Source organism: Myotis yumanensis, unplaced genomic scaffold (genome assembly GCF_028538775.1).
Source record: "Myotis yumanensis isolate MYYU_CA2020_CCGP unplaced genomic scaffold, mMyoYum1.0.hap1 SCAF_7, whole genome shotgun sequence".
Lineage (NCBI taxonomy): Eukaryota > Metazoa > Chordata > Mammalia > Chiroptera > Vespertilionidae > Myotis > Myotis yumanensis.
The window spans coordinates 51,780,709-51,796,619 of record NW_027223758.1 but is presented as its reverse complement, the minus strand read 5'-3'; the positions used below and the strand labels follow the sequence as shown (position 1 = coordinate 51,796,619).

General features: G+C 39.0%; 1 protein-coding gene across 2 annotated transcripts in view; it reads right to left on the bottom strand.

Moving 5' to 3' along the window:
- Positions 1-15,911, bottom strand: part of ZNF407 (zinc finger protein 407) — a 386,314-nt gene that overhangs the window by 132,979 nt on the left and 237,424 nt on the right. For both annotated transcript variants that reach the window (XM_070420472.1, XM_070420471.1), the window contains exons 5-6: positions 5,810-5,976; positions 2,046-2,129 (exon numbers count right to left, since the gene is read on the bottom strand). In XM_070420472.1, the coding sequence (XP_070276573.1) occupies positions 2,046-2,129; positions 5,810-5,976 (251 nt within the window). The remainder of the gene's footprint in view (positions 1-2,045; positions 2,130-5,809; positions 5,977-15,911) is intronic.

Below are 15,911 nucleotides of genomic sequence, written 5' to 3'. Positions count from 1 at the left end.
ACATAGATTTCAAATGCACTACACAATTCCAGCCTTGCGAGGGGGGGGGGGGGGGGGGGGGGGGAGGAGAAGCTGCATGTTGCTTAAATTTTATAAATCCAGTGTAAAAGCTAAGGACCTAGACTGAGTTACACTAAGCTGTTTGGTTGAAGTGTACAGTCTTAAGAACTGACTCTGGTATTAAAGAATCATGTGTGATTTGTGCCACAGTGGCAGGTAAGTGCCAAAAAGACAGATGCTCTGTCTGGGAGACATTGTCCTATACGGTATGAAGTTAATAGCAAAGTAATAAGGAGCCCCTGGACCCAACATAAAATAGAAAGTTGTGCTGCTTCATGCCGGCTTCCAGATCGATAGCCTGTAAACGCCTCAGCATTACCGGCCCAGCTGCAGGGGAAGAGCAGCGCCCCATGCTGGCAAAGGCAGCACACAGGAGGGTCGCCTGTTCCCCAGGGCCACCCAGCATGTGACAGGTGACAACAGTGGCACTGAAATGGTAACAACCAGTCATCAATAAACCGAAAACAGTGAGAATAAAATCCCCGCACAAACACACCATGCCACACACATACTTCCAGCTTCTCAGAGACAGTTGCAAGCGTGATGCCCACCCACGGGGCTCCTTCACCTCTTATGCAGAATCTTTAAGTTGCTGGATTAAAAATGTATGATCGCAGGTCACTTCTCTAAACTTAACATAAACATTTGTGTTTACAAAGTTAAGTCTGTGTTTACAACATTATGTTCAACACTGGAAATTTCTCTTGGGCTCAGTAATGACTCCTATCCCACAGGGAAATCTAAAGCATGTAAACTCAAGATCTAAAAGAAATGGCTCGCATTAATTTCCATTGACCTTACAAGTAGCATAATGGGTATTACAGCTACCTGCAGCTAACTTCTAAAAATCACATATCAAGAATAAAAATGTACCACAAACAACATGTATCTTCATTTCATGCCATTTTAAGTTTAACTGCCAAACTCAGCCACACTCATGCTATCTTAATAAAAGTCCAACACTTAGTCACCAATTCTGTTACCACATAATTTAACATCTAAGCTAATCACTTTGAGAGCAGAAAGTGGTTGTGTTGACAATTAGAAGGGACAATGACACAACAGCACTATTCCAGGCACATATAATTTAGAATTATTAAAATAATTAGTTATAGGACCCATTATAGCACACCAAGTAGGTCAACAATTTTTATAAACGTTTAAACATTTCACCTTTAAGTGTTCCTAATGAAGGCATCATTTTATCTTGTGAAATTACCAAGAATGCATATCGTGAAAAACAAAACCCCCTTCAATGTCCACATCCACTTATGTTGCCCTCTTCATTGCTATCCACTCTTGATAGCAAAAATTGAAAAAGTAATGAGTTCAAACCTCATGTACCAGTGAAACACACTAAGAGATTGCTGGCAGCAGTTCTCAACCTGTGGGTCGTGAACAATGAAAATACATCCTGCATATCAGATGTTTACATTACGATTCATGACAGTAGCAAAATTACAGTTATGAAGTAGCAACGAAAATAATTTTATGGTTGGGGGTCACCACAACATGAGGAACTGTATTAAAGGGTCGCAGCATTAGGAAGGTTGCGAACCACTGTTAGAGGGTTAGGTGGTTAGGGAGGCGAGACAGAGTGGGGCAGGGAGGCTGTAGGTAAGAGGGTTGAAGGGGTGATGAGCAGACTGACTGAAAGGGAGCCCAGAGAGGAACACGGACCTTGGCTCCACCCATGAGGTCCTCCACCTGTGAGGTCCGAGGCAGAGTCAGGCCTACAGTGAAGGGCCTACTATATCTGTGCTTTGGAGGCCAAACTCTTTCCCCTCCTGTTTGCCATGAGTTTACAGAGGACACCTGATCCATAAAACATGAGTAGGCCTAGTTTTCAATAATATAATAATAGATGAATTGAAATCTTAGGATATTCAAACAATTTTCAGTGGCTTTTACAAAAGCCGAGCAGACAAGCACGGAGGACCAGGAGCGATTCTGGGCGCCTGCCTGGACTGCTCTCGAGTACTGACCTGTATGCTGCCTGCGGTGCTTGGTGAGGGCGTGCCGGGTCCCGCCAGCGAAGCCACAGAGGTCACACAGGAACGACTTCTCGCCTGTTGCAACAATAAACAGATGAGGGACTGCGGAGGTCACAGATCATTAAAACATATCTATCAAGGCTTTCAGGGTTACTAATTCCTCCAATCAAATGTTTCCATGTAAATATGTCAAATGGGAATGAAATTACCACTGCGGTTTATTGACTGTGATAAAATCTGAAAAGCACCACTGAACATAATTACATACTTGTCAGACCCATAAAAATTAGCTTTATTATCAATGGAATGGTTTTGTACAACTTCATTTCTGGTAGATGTCTTCCAGATGGGGCTGCTTTATGCACTTGAACAGTTTTTATGCATATCCTGATTTTTTACAATTCCCATACATCTGGCCTTTCTGAGCTGAGTAAAGACTGCTCGGAATAGTTAATATACAGTATATATGATTTTGCTTAAATAACACAATGAATTTTCTAACAGCTAAAGGACACTGAATTGGTTTTACCTGATTCTATCAGGGTCTTCTTTAATAAGTTCCTACGTAATAATGTGAATTAAATGGTTTCCTGGAACATACTGAAGATCCAAGTATCAATAAAATCTACATTACTCAGTACCAATAGCAGTTCAATGCTGTTTATGTTTCTCAAACTTCCAAGGCATAAGAAAGAAAGAGTAGAGATTGCTAAAGAAATGGTACAACACTCCTATTATTCATCTTTAATGATAACTCTGGCCTGGAAACTGCAAGCAACAATTAGAGACAGATTTGGCAGACTCAATATTTGTTAAAAGTGTGCAAATGCTCATTTTTAAAGCATTTTTACACAAGCTAACATTTTGCCCTGCATGTTATAAATGCAATCTATCTTTCTACTGCAGCATATTTAGGCAATAAGTGTCGGTAAGCCAGGCAGTTTATCCCATAAGGCTCACGAAGCAGGGCCAGTGAGAATAAAATGCTAACCTTGGAGAGATCCAGTGAAATTATACAATAGTTTTCCCAAACTGAAATAAATCATTTGTATCTATCTTTATCTACTTTACTCATTTAGATGTTTTAATGCAACAAGTCTTCGAGGGCTATGTCCGAGTCAGCCTGCTTCGTCCTCAACCATTTTGGTGTGTCACAGCGGAGATTTAGCGTGAGGGGGTTGGAAAATGGTCATTGTCTTTTTTAAGCTTAGAAACAATAGTAACTATAAGAAGACAGAACAACTTTGGTAATCAAAAAGGTCTTCCCCTTGCATAAGAGCATGACTAGGCTTTCTAACTTAAACAAATATGTATTAATAAAGAGTTTAACATTATGTTTAATCCTATTTAGTAATGGCATGTTTAAAATGTTCATTATTATCATTTACAAAATAGAGCTGAATTTAAATATTTTTCCTATCTTTACTTTCCTATCTTGGGGTTAAGTTTATTCCTTGGCATCACTATTTCAATACAGAAAAAAGGAATAGAGTAGATGGGCTGTGAAGAATAAAGTTTAATTATAATCACTCATTTAATTATTTAATCAATTAAAAATATAAATCTTTCTAACTAGCTGTATTATCAATTAAATAACACGGAACGTAACTTTTTTAAATCCACAAAGATAATTTGCTTGTTAATATTAACATACTATTCTACACTGGGGTAGAACTCTTCTCCACTATTTATTCCTCACCACTCTCTTGTGGGCATGAACCCCTTGTGCATGTGGGAATGTGTGTGCCAGTTCACACACACACGCACACTTGGTGGGCTGTGCCATTCAGCCGGCCAAATCTCTGGTGAGGAAGGAGTACTCTCACCTGGTTCGGATCCCAGAGGAGTATGACCGTTTCTCTCACTGGTAAACTCTGTGACCTACATCTTTCTTATGAAATATACTCCCAAACATAGAAAACTCCTCATGATGTATGTTCTTTTCAGGTACACAGGCTTTGGGTACATATTAAGTTTTGTTCCCTTTCCTGGTTTAACATATTTACTGGCACAAAGACAACATTATTTTTCCATGTGATTTGGTTCTAGATCAGGGGTGGGCAAACTTTTTGACTCGAGGGCCACAATGGGTTCTTAAACTGGACCGGAGGGCCAGAACAAAAGCATGGATGGAGTGTTTGTGTGAACTAATATAAATTCAAAGTAAACATCATTACATAAAAGGGTACGGTCTTTTTTTTTTTAGTTTTATTCATTTCAAACGGGCTGGATCCGGCCCGCGGGCCGTAGTTTGCCCACGGCTGTTCTAGATACATCAGTGACCTTGAATTTGATGCGTAGAGTTTATTTGGGGTGTTAGTCTACAGTGACTTGTATGTGAGATTTACCTTGGTGGCTTGATATGTTTGTCATTCCACATTCAATTTTCACTTATTTTGAGGAAGTGGCGGGGAGAGAGTTGCGTTGGAATGGGCAACACAGTATTTTTTCAAAAGAAAATTTAAGAAAAATTAAATATAATATTTCACTACATGTAAAGGAGGTTCATGTAACATGCCATATTTAGCTGATAGCAGAGATATAATAGGAGACTTTTCTTAACAACTTGAATTAGTTTCAAGTGTGCCATTTTGCATTCAAATGCAGAAAGACACGGAAACCAATCCTTTATTTTCTATTAGAAAACAGCCACTGTCCCCTATCTCTCATTATGGTGCAGACTACAAGACCTAACAACAAAAATCCATATTATTGATCCGGCCAAGTCTCCACAATTATTCTTTAGAAGGAAACGCCGACGATAAATTACATCTGCACTGGCTTTTCATCTGCTGTTCGATATAAGTGATCTCTCAGGGCAGGCTAGAGACCTTAAATCGTCAACGCCCTTGTCAAGGAAGCAGAGGAGGCCTGGGCTTCCACAACTGCTGCAGAAGAACTTTTAACCTATAATTTCTAACAATAATATAGGATTCTTGGCAATCAGAAGAACATTTGGGAATGCTGATTAAAATTTATGTTTTCCTGAAACAAAATACTTTTTGAGAGATGTGAAGAGAAGGAAAACCAGGAAAATACCAAACAGCTCTTGGTAGTACAGCTCTGGTGAGGGAAGGAGAGTGCTCGAATGCACCTGGAAGGAGTTTGGGCCCACTGCCGCAGATAATGAAAACACGTCATAAACACTGACCACAGTAGGTACTCAGGGACATGTTTGTGAAGGTCAGATTCAGAGTTCTCGGCACCACACCCAGCACAAGTGTATATTCTGTGTGTGCTTTCCATCACTTGATTTGAAAATCCATATAGTCCTTTAAATGTATAGTGGCTAAATTCAGATGAGTCTTTTTGTATTAATTATAAAAAATTCTTGAATCTGATAGCATTCTGCTCTTAAGAGAAATAATGAGTGCATTAATTTTTTTTAAGAAGGTGCATAAAATGGAGATTTAATTATGTTAACAAATATGATGGTGCTGAGTTTATCTCAGTAATAAAATACAAGACCAGTTCTTCACAAATCAAGAATAGACCTAAAAAGATGTGTTTAAACACATACACATATATCTACACACACAACAGAAATGAGCTTTTAAACAGAGAACTTGTTCTGTTTAACTGTACATGTGCAACCCTCAGCTCCACACACACATGTTCAAATGTCAGTTTAACGCTACCCTCTCATTCACGCACAGTGAACTGGTACCATCCTCTTTGCTATAGAATTACCACAATCTTAAATTCTGCAAAAGGGAAATCATTTCCATGGGGCCCTCATGCAGGGGGCAGCACACCTGTGTGTGTCCTGTAGTGGTCTTTCATGGCGGAGGCCGTGAGGAAGGAGTAGTGACACGTGGGCCATGTACACTTGAAAGGCTTTTCTCCTGTGTGCAGCTTCATGTGATTGTTCAGGGCCCACTTCTCGGTGAAACTTCTATCACACAAGTGGCATGTAAATTTCCTGCATGAAGAAGAGAGAAAACCATGTAAACGTGACCTGCACAGGCCCCCAAAGGCCCCAGCAGCAGCGTGTTCTAGCCCTGAGTGGGGCAGCGCAGGCTCGGGGAGAACCGCAGGCCGGGCCTGTCATGTCTGTATAACCAGGCATTGATTTTGCTGTCCAGGCCTGGCACTCCAGCCATTTATTCTCTGCTTTGCGGTTGGGCCCAACGGGTTTGAAAAATTCTGTTACAGTCCAGTCACCCCTGAGGCAAATGTGAGAATAGATTTCACCTGTACAGGCCTACACCACTTATCCAGGGCATGGGCTGTCAGAGCAGAGGCTAAATGAAAAGCTATCCATACTAAACTACTCAGACAACCCCTGCTCTCTGCAGGCGGAGGCGGCTGCTGCTGGCTGCGTGGGAGCCCCCACTGCTCCTGGAACAGCAGTGCCCCTGCAGGCACCCAACTGCCCCCACCATAAAGCTCCCAGGGGAAGGAGGTCCCAAGGGCAGCTGCTGAACAAGCTGTCCTTCTGAGTCACCACATGGCTACATAAAAAGTTGACTTTGATAAAAATAAAATTATAAATTCTTTTATTTCATAAAATAAAATTAAAAATAAGCCTTTGAGAGAAATAAATCTCAATTATTTCCCATATGAAAAATAAAACCTGAAAATAACAAAGCAGTACTCACACTAGAAATATTTCAGCCCCAGAGCCCACAGTTAAAGATACCTTCAATGATCAAGGCAGTATGAACCATGAACAAAACACTTGAATACTCCCTCTGGTTAGTCTTCTGTCCTATTTCACTATCACTCATGAAATCACTGCTAAAATTTACTTTTTATTACTAATTCAATTTAGTTTAAAGCCTTCCCTGTACCTACTATAGTAGTGTCCAGCTAATTAATTCAGGATAATGAATAGTCAAATAAAAGCAAATTAAACCAAATATTCAAAATTAAAATATTTTAGTAAGTTGATAAGCACTATGCCACAGAAGAGAAACTATATAGCAGCTTGATTTGACTGCCTTAAATTGGTCTATACTTTTAGCAAGTTAATGCAACTAAAAAAACAGGATTACAGTATGTGTTTTAAATTATGATATAAATATGGAGGTGTATATTCTTTGCATAAAGGCTTTAACTATGACTTTACAAATTTCCTTCATCTCATAAGGGTAGAAAAAGAATCTCAAGCTCCAAATAATTACCTTTCTCATTTTGGGGTAAATGTTGATTACTTTAACAAATTAATCATTCAGAGTTTCACATATTCTTATGAAATGACCTTTTATAAAAATCCCTCTTCACTTGCTATATGTATTTATACTTTTATAACATTAGATCTTAAATGCAACGGGAGTGAAAATTACTAAATACTTCAGAAGTGTCATCCAAAATATCTTAAGTGCTTCATTACTATTAAAATTGCCAATTAATATATCTATATAATGTGTGACATTATATTTGCAACCATTAACTCAGACTGACTTTGAAATTACTACATCATTTGATCATTGCTTACTGGTACTACAGAATGACAAATATGGCTAAATACTTTGAAATGCACTGTGAAAAAAATATCATGTCCGTATATCTCTTTGACGGGTCTTCATGCATTTAACATTTCAAAACCATGACAAGGATCTTATTTCTAAGATAAATTCCCCTATCTACTTATTTCTTCATGTATTTATTGTGGATCTAACCTTCTCCTACAAGAAATAAATAAGGAGGTTAAATAGATGCTATCTTTTAACAAATAGTTTCTGTAGACTGTATTACAACTTTATGAATGACAAAATAAATCCCTCATTTTTAAATCTACCGTGATGTACATTTAACAAAATTACATCTATGAAACCTCAATGCGTGTGCTCTATTATTCATACGTAATAAACATGTTAAAGCAGAGCTTAGTGCCTGCCATGAAGTGACAAAAGCCAGATAACAAAGAACTGAGGCCACTGCTTGACTTTCAGAAAACCTCGTGTCTTCCTGTTTGCTTTATGAACATAAATACGTGTACTGGTGACCAATGTAGAGAGTCCTTGTGAAGATTAAGACACCCATTAATGGGTATTTCCTGGGACCCCATAAATTCTGAGTCTCAAATACTGTAGACTAGCTGCCTTCATGTAGCAGGTCAGCAAGGACAATACCCACTGAGGGAGCCCTGGCTGGCTTCAAGTAGGTCTTCAGGGCTTGAGCTAATGAGCAGTGCCCTGGGGACCCACGGAAAGGTGTCAGCGTGTGTGGGGACCCACAGAAAGGGGTGCGCTGTTGGTGGAGCCATGTCCCTGGTTATCAGGGGTTCAGATGTCTATTATGCTAAAACTTTTTGGAATAAAGCCTTTTTTCAGGTGGTCAGCTGTGCTGTAGAATCAGTTAAGATGTTATCTTTTAGTGTAAATTCACACGCTGGTGAGTCAGCTCAGACTCCTGACAACCCTGCGAATGAGTGAATGAGTGATGTCCACCATGTTCTGTCCTCAACAGATGTCCTCAGCTTCTGTGGACTCAGGTCTACGGCTTCGTTTATGGGGGCACTCCATCTCTTACTTGGTAAATTTATAAAGTTCCCTAAATTAAATCCTCAGCATTTTCCCAGCACTCTTGCTGTACTTACACTGGTTTCTTTATTTACTGTAATATGTGCTATTCTGTCATCAGCACCCCCACACATGGAAGGCCCTGGGCCTTTGTTCTCCCCTGTTAAAGCCAGTGGGGGACCCCCTATGACTCACTGGTGACATGATTTATGCTCACAGAGTCAAGGTGAAAATCCACATCTAGACTTAAAATTTTGAGGAGGAAGTACTGAATATCCTCATTGTTAGATATATGACAAAAACTAAAAATTTTCACAGGGTGTCCCTAGCCATTATGTACAAAGTTAAACTAAAAAACTACGAGGGGGCTGCATTATGACTGCATGAATAACACCACCCCCTTAACAGATACTTATGCCTCAGTGGAACTCTGTGAGAGCAACTGCTTGTTTTTGAATGTCAAAAGGGCAGACAAGATATGTCAAAATAAATTAACTTGCATTTTTAGTTGCAACCTTAACTTTAGCTTTCCATTATCCACAGAAGCCAAGTGGCCTAATTGGGGAGCTATACTTATTTTCTCAAATCATACTTTAAAATGTTATTTCAACATGTAAAAATCCTACTAGTTGGATTATTCATTCCATTTATTAGTAACATAATTTTTAAAAATGCCCCTATCCCACTTACATATGAAGATAAAAATATTTTGATGCTCTGGTACTTTACTACCTTATAATATTAAAAATATAGTAGGATGTGTCACTAGCATATTTTTATGTTCTTTACTAATCTCTCCAATTCAGGATAATTTGGAAACTAATTGCGTTGGCGATGTTTTTAGAGTTATATTGTACTATCTCGTTCTCCTAGAAAGCCTGTCTAGGTACACAACCAAGAGACTCTGGCACAAGTACAGATGTAGAAAAAAATGTCCCCATTCAAATGTGAGCAACCTTAAATACCCACTGGGGGAGAAAGTAAATAATGGGTTTAATCATAAAATAGAACATCATGGTGCAGGTAAAATGAATCGACTAGGACTATATTTATCAGCATATGGGTTACACCATCTCTGAAACTTAACAGCATTAAAACAAGTTAGATACAAAAATGTACCACTGATATAAAATTTTTCAAAGAAAGGAACAATATTAAACATAGACAATGAAATCCATGTGCAAAGACATTCATGGTATCATAATCTCTGAATACTGCTTGCTTCTGAGAAGAGGGGAGCAGGCGTGCATATGGGAATAGAGTGTTAACTATAACTGTATGATTTTGTTGTTGTTTTTTTTAAAAGAAGAAATTGAAGTATATACGGCCACATGTTAACATCTTCCAAAGTGTTTCCATTGTTTTTGAAATTTTTCCAAATTCAAAATGAATATTTTAACTAAACTAACAAACAATATTTCACATCTTCTCTACATGACACATTGGACCAGACTTGTCAAATTAATAAGTCACACAAATTCACATCCGCAAAAAAGAGTGCAGCAGTAAGCCAGATGTAGTATGGCACAAATGAAATTTAATAAAAGAACAAGCTAAATTTTGTCAAGATATTAAACAATAGCGCAGTTATTATCTTTCAAAACTGTGAAACAAAGTTGTTGACTGATCCAAAACTAAACTGATGTTGCAAAAACTTAATTGACAGGTATTGCTGGTCTTTATGAATAAACCAGAATACAGAGCAGTTAAAACAATACAAGGTTTGTATGATTCCTAGCAAAGCAGTCCAATCTATACTAATAAAAGCCTATGTGGTCATCAAGCCCTCACGCCGTGATTCCCTCACGCCATAACAATCCATCACCAGGAGGTTGCGTGCGCAGCGGGTACGCAAGGGTGGGCGGGGCTGCATGCGCAGAGAGGTGCACACGAGTGGGCGGAGACTTGATGCGTGTGTGGCATGGAGGTGGGTCCTGGAGGCTCCTCCCTGAGCCGCGGAGGCGGGTCCGGCCTACCTGTTTGGGGCAACCCATTGAAGAGCCCCAGATGGGTGGGTGGGGCCTACCTCTTTGGGAAGATCGATCGCGGGGCTCCTGCATTGTGAGAGGGCAAAGGCCAGGCTGGGGGACCCCCCCCCCCACCGAGTGCACAAATTTTGTGCACTGGGCCTCTACTGTACTAATAAATTTGTTCCAACAACTCTAAGTTACTAATGCAGTTTCTTTGGAAGAACAGCCTTTTTACATTTATTATAACTTAATAATTATATGATACTATAATAAGATAAAATGAAAATAGAACATGATGGGGTCTTTGCCCAGTCGGGTTACCATATGAATTTCTGCTGGGCTACAAATATAACTCAGGACTCACTTTCTTAAACAAAGAAACACATAAAAAGGCAGTTAAAGACAACCACTGAAGGGCAACTACAATGTTCAACTAAATCACATGAGCACCTTATGCTAAAGAAGTACCCAAGGATAACAAAGCCAAAGGGAGAAGTTCCAGAAAGTCTGCCAAGATAACAAATGCAGTACCTATTAGCACCAGGACAGGGAGGGGCCTGCACAGGTCTGTCCTGGGAAAGAGCAAAGTAAAATGTACAGTACTGCCTTGGGAGTTAAATTACTTATTCATGCAAAAAAGGTGCTAAATCCACATTATGTACCCCAATATTATTCCACAGTAATCCTGTTCATCTTATTTCTATGAGATTTCAGAGTACTATAAACATGTTTTAACACAATATGCAATTTTAAACTACATGTAAAATAAATCTCTCTAAATTAAAAAACTGAAAAGGTACACTGATAGCTAAATAACTATGAAGACACTCAGGGTCCCTTTGGCCATTTTCTTCCAAATATTTGTGTGTGTGTTTGTGAGGTCCACAAAAAATTCTGACTCAATGAATAAAGTTATATTCTGAAACCAAAATTATTCCATGATAACACTAATATCCAGATTATTCACATTAAGCTAGAGTTTGAGAGAGGCCTGTTTCCGATTACATATAAAACCCGAGCATGATTTATATCAAGAAGCCACAAAGACCTAAGATTAGAAAGGTTTCATTTACTAAATGTAACTCTTCAGGCTCAAGTGCAGCTTAGAGATGAAGCTGGAAACCTCCCGAGGGCTCTTATACAGCACCCAAGGGAGCTTGCTACTTAAGCCAAGAGTCTTGAGTGCATTTTTGCCCTGAACAGGTGATAATTAGCCTAATTAACAGGCTATATCCTTGTTAACTAGTTGGGACAGAAATTTAACCTCACTCATGCCAAAGCGTGTCATTTTAAAACCTCTTAAAATATCACTCAGTTTTTAATTACTGTGAAATATATTTTTTGGCCCTTTCTATTCAATCCAAAGGTTGAAAAGCTTTGTGTCAAAATTACTTCTGGGAGAAGTATTAAGCAGAAGATTAATCCCAGGGTGACTTAGTCAACTAGGAACCAAGAGAATGACTACTTCTAAAGACAAGCATTCAAGGATTATAAGGGCTATGCCCGCAAAGATTTGAGTTCATTCTTCAAAATCTCACTCCTATGAAATTTTTCTCTGTCAAAGAGACCACAAAGTCTGACCTGCCCCAAACCATCCTAGTAAGTTTGGTTGGAATTTCCCCCATTCCACTGCATGTGCTGTGTCCAATGCTCACCAGCATGACAAGTGTCTTGGATTAGGGTTAGGAAAAGCTCTGTGTGAAGGATAGTATTTTCTACTTGATGGGCCATCAGGTCTTTGATAAATTTACTCAGTGCTGCCTTTGCAGCTCAGACAGAAGTAGCCACAGACAGTTCATGAACAAACAAGTATGGCTGTGTGCTAATAAAACTTTATTCACAGAAACAGCCAATCCCTGGCTTGGATGACAGGTGACACACCCCACCCACAACCACCACGGCAGCCTGATCTATAGGAAGTAAAAGAGCATGAACTGAGCTCTGCTGGGAAACAAAGGTCCCTTCCTCAGGACCTGAGAAGTTGGTTTAGTCCTGAAATAGTTCATGTTCCCTGCAGGGCAGGGCTTTAAAATGCCAACATGAGAACAGGTGGAAGGAATTATACTGCATATGAGACCCATTCCAGTCCCAGGCTGCCCCATGCCTTTCAAACTGCCCCCTTTCAAGTGTATGGCAGAGCTGGAGGCCGTGGAAAGTTGAAACAATTAACTAGCCATAGAAGTCAAATCCTGGCACACAAGACATATATTAAATTGCCACAATCCTCTGGTCTGGACTAAATAAAATTTTATCTCTTCGGGTTAGGTAAGAAAACAATGGATTTATGTAAGGAAGGTTAAAATAGCAGGTACAAATAAAGGACTAATATTACTGTTTAAATACTATGTAAAGAGAGTTTCTTTTAAATCATTGTTCTTAGTGATATAATTTGAGAAAAAAAATGACAAAATGAATTTCAAACCCATTTATACCTTCATCCCAAATACCTTGACCAATATCTAGTCATTGGACATTCACAACACAACCATAAAAACCTTCAAATTAAAAGGGTTCACTATTTCTACATCAATTCATCAATTTAAAAAAAAGTATGTGTTGGAACCTATAGTGTGTCTAGCAATGCTCCGTGTATGGAAGAACTACATGCCTCCCCAAGAGGAGCCAATGAGTCAGTGGTCAACATGAATGTCAGTGAAATAATCAGAACACTAAGGTGCCACATTATGTTGGAGTTCTTAACAAAGCCTTAAAAGACATTTAGAAAAAGCATCAGTGAATATAGAATGAAACCGTTGTTAAATCTTTCAGGTAAGGTTTAGGTGAGTCCAAAAGGATAAAACAGGTTAACTAATGGAGGCCGCAAATAATGACCAGCTTGGAGGCAGAGAAAAGATAGGCAGAGACAGGTAGGGGTGCGTGTGAACAGTGAACCAATCCTAATATCTGGGGGGAGAGGGTAGAGAGCATGCTGCATAGAAGGGAGAAATGTGGGTTTACCTTTGAGTAGTATCCGTGACCAAATAGATACAGCACATATGCATACAAGCCACGAATATGTGCATGTCTAGAATAAACCCCACCGAAACAATGTCTACATCTGAGATTGATGATGAACTCTTTTATATTTGGCCAAGAAACACACAGTCTTCAAAACAGCATGTCAGCTACAACAAAGACTGCTGTGCTTCAAGCCATGTACCTACAGATGCACTAAAAGTGGGATTTCAGGGAGCTAAGAACCTAGGCCTATCTCGTTTGCATGGCAATGAAAGAAAACCTTTTACTAAGTGTTCAGATGACAGTCTCACCAGTTATAGTATTAGAATGAACTGGTAACAAATATAAGATAGATTTTACCAATAAGACCAAAAAATAGGCTTACAGAAAGGAGAGAGTACTAATTAAAATATATCAAATACAAAATCAACTAAAGTAATTTTCTTTTAAATTTTAATATTTTAAAATTAAACATATATTAATGGAAGCTGAGTATGAACAAAAACTTCTGTCCCAATGCAGAAGTTTTGTCAGCTCCAATTATCCAACAAAGACCTACTGGAGTATGAATAAGGCAAAGATGACACGGCTGATTCTAAGTGGCAACTGGGTTCAACCCTAACACAGGAGACTTTAATGTTCACACTAGAGTCCTGGGAGAGCCAGACACTGACACCAATGTGCTCACTTCCTGACCCTGTGCATCAGTTAGAAGGCAGGACCATCACTATTTATCCCAAATGTAACTTCCTATAGGTCTCAAATATACAGTAGCTTAAACGGAAATGAAGACAATATTTCCCTACAAAAGAAACATAAATCTACATTGAATATACGTTACATATTTTTTTCCTAAAATATATTGTTGTAATATTGAAACATGTCCCATAGATGCATATATTTATATACTAGCAAATACAGCATATTTGCAATTTATCCTGTAGGTCCTTACATCTTTCTTATGGAAAGTGAATGTCTAGACATTTGACTATACCTGCCAAATTTAGACAGGCCCCCCAGCCTGGTGGAGACTGTGTGACTTGCCAGGCCTGGGAAAGGCAGCCTTTCCCAGCTCAGGTGTTTCACTGTCTTGGCCTCTGTCATCATCGCAGCCTTCTAGCAAGTCAGGATGATCTAGGGGACCATTTGAGCTCAAGGTAAGATTAGCTGGAAGGCTAGAGATGTGTTGCCCAGTAATCTCAGAGTTCAGGACAGAATTGACCCTTCCTGAGACCGCAGCCCGAGGAGCAGCAGTTAAGCACACTTCTAGAGTAAATATCGGGGTGTTTGTGCACTGGAGCGTCACCAAGACACAACATGAGTTCAGAAGACGAGTCAATGTGGATGTTGCCGAGCCTGACATGGATCAGAGCTTGCTTTAAATCATAACATCATTCATATATGCAGAAAGATTATCTTGTAAGGAATGTGATTTGTTCCTTTCTATATCATAAGTTCAGGGAAAGTGCTAAAATTAGATTCACATAAGAAACAAATTTTTAAGGGACATATAGTTGTTGTGATCCAACTGAGAATGAGTTAATAAGATACAAGCAGGCTCTGGGGAGTGGGAGCGGCCAGGGAGAGGTCAATGGGGGGAAAAGGAGACTCATGTAATACTTTAAACAATAAAGAATTTAAATTAAAAATAAACAAGATACAAGATGGCTCTTCACCACTGCTGCACTCTCCACTGTGCATTGGGTACAAAGTAACTTGCATGAACCAAGCAACACTGGGAATGCATGCGTCTCTGAGGCTTATCTGGATGGAAAAGCCCTCTTAAATGCAGGGCAAAGCAATTAATGCCACTTCTTCCCAGTACAAAGAATCATCATTTACTGTAAAACTTGGATGTGTGCAGCTATGATTCCTCTTTTCACAAAGTAGATTTGCCGTTTTCATCTACTTCTCATATATTCTAAATTATTTTGAAAAGATAAATTCAGATAGGCATCTATAGAGATCATTTATACTAATTTTTCAAATCTTCAACACCTCAAACAAAAGACCATGTGGAATAACATTATCATTTATTACATACCTTCCAGCATTCAAAATATTAAACTAAATTTCCTTCTAATATAATTAAGTGTCTGAGCAAAAACAACTGGAAGGATGTATATAGGTGAAGAAATATATTTAAACTTGGCAGAAATACAGAGTTAGGGAGGATAAAATACAGAATTGACTAAAACTATCAAAAGAAGGTTAACAACAGGAAAGACTTTTCAATTATGGGTTGGGAAGGAATAAAAATGAAAGTTAAAGTATTTGCCAGTTTAGACTTTATGCTAAAAAGAAAAAATAGCCATTCAGTTCTTTATATTGCTACTATCTTTTGATTAAAGGTTTTAGACCAAGCATGTCAAACTTGCGGCCTGTGGACTGCATGCCTCGTTTATTTGGCCTGTGTGAGCCTTTGAGTTTGACATGCTTGTTTTAGACTGAAACACATGGAA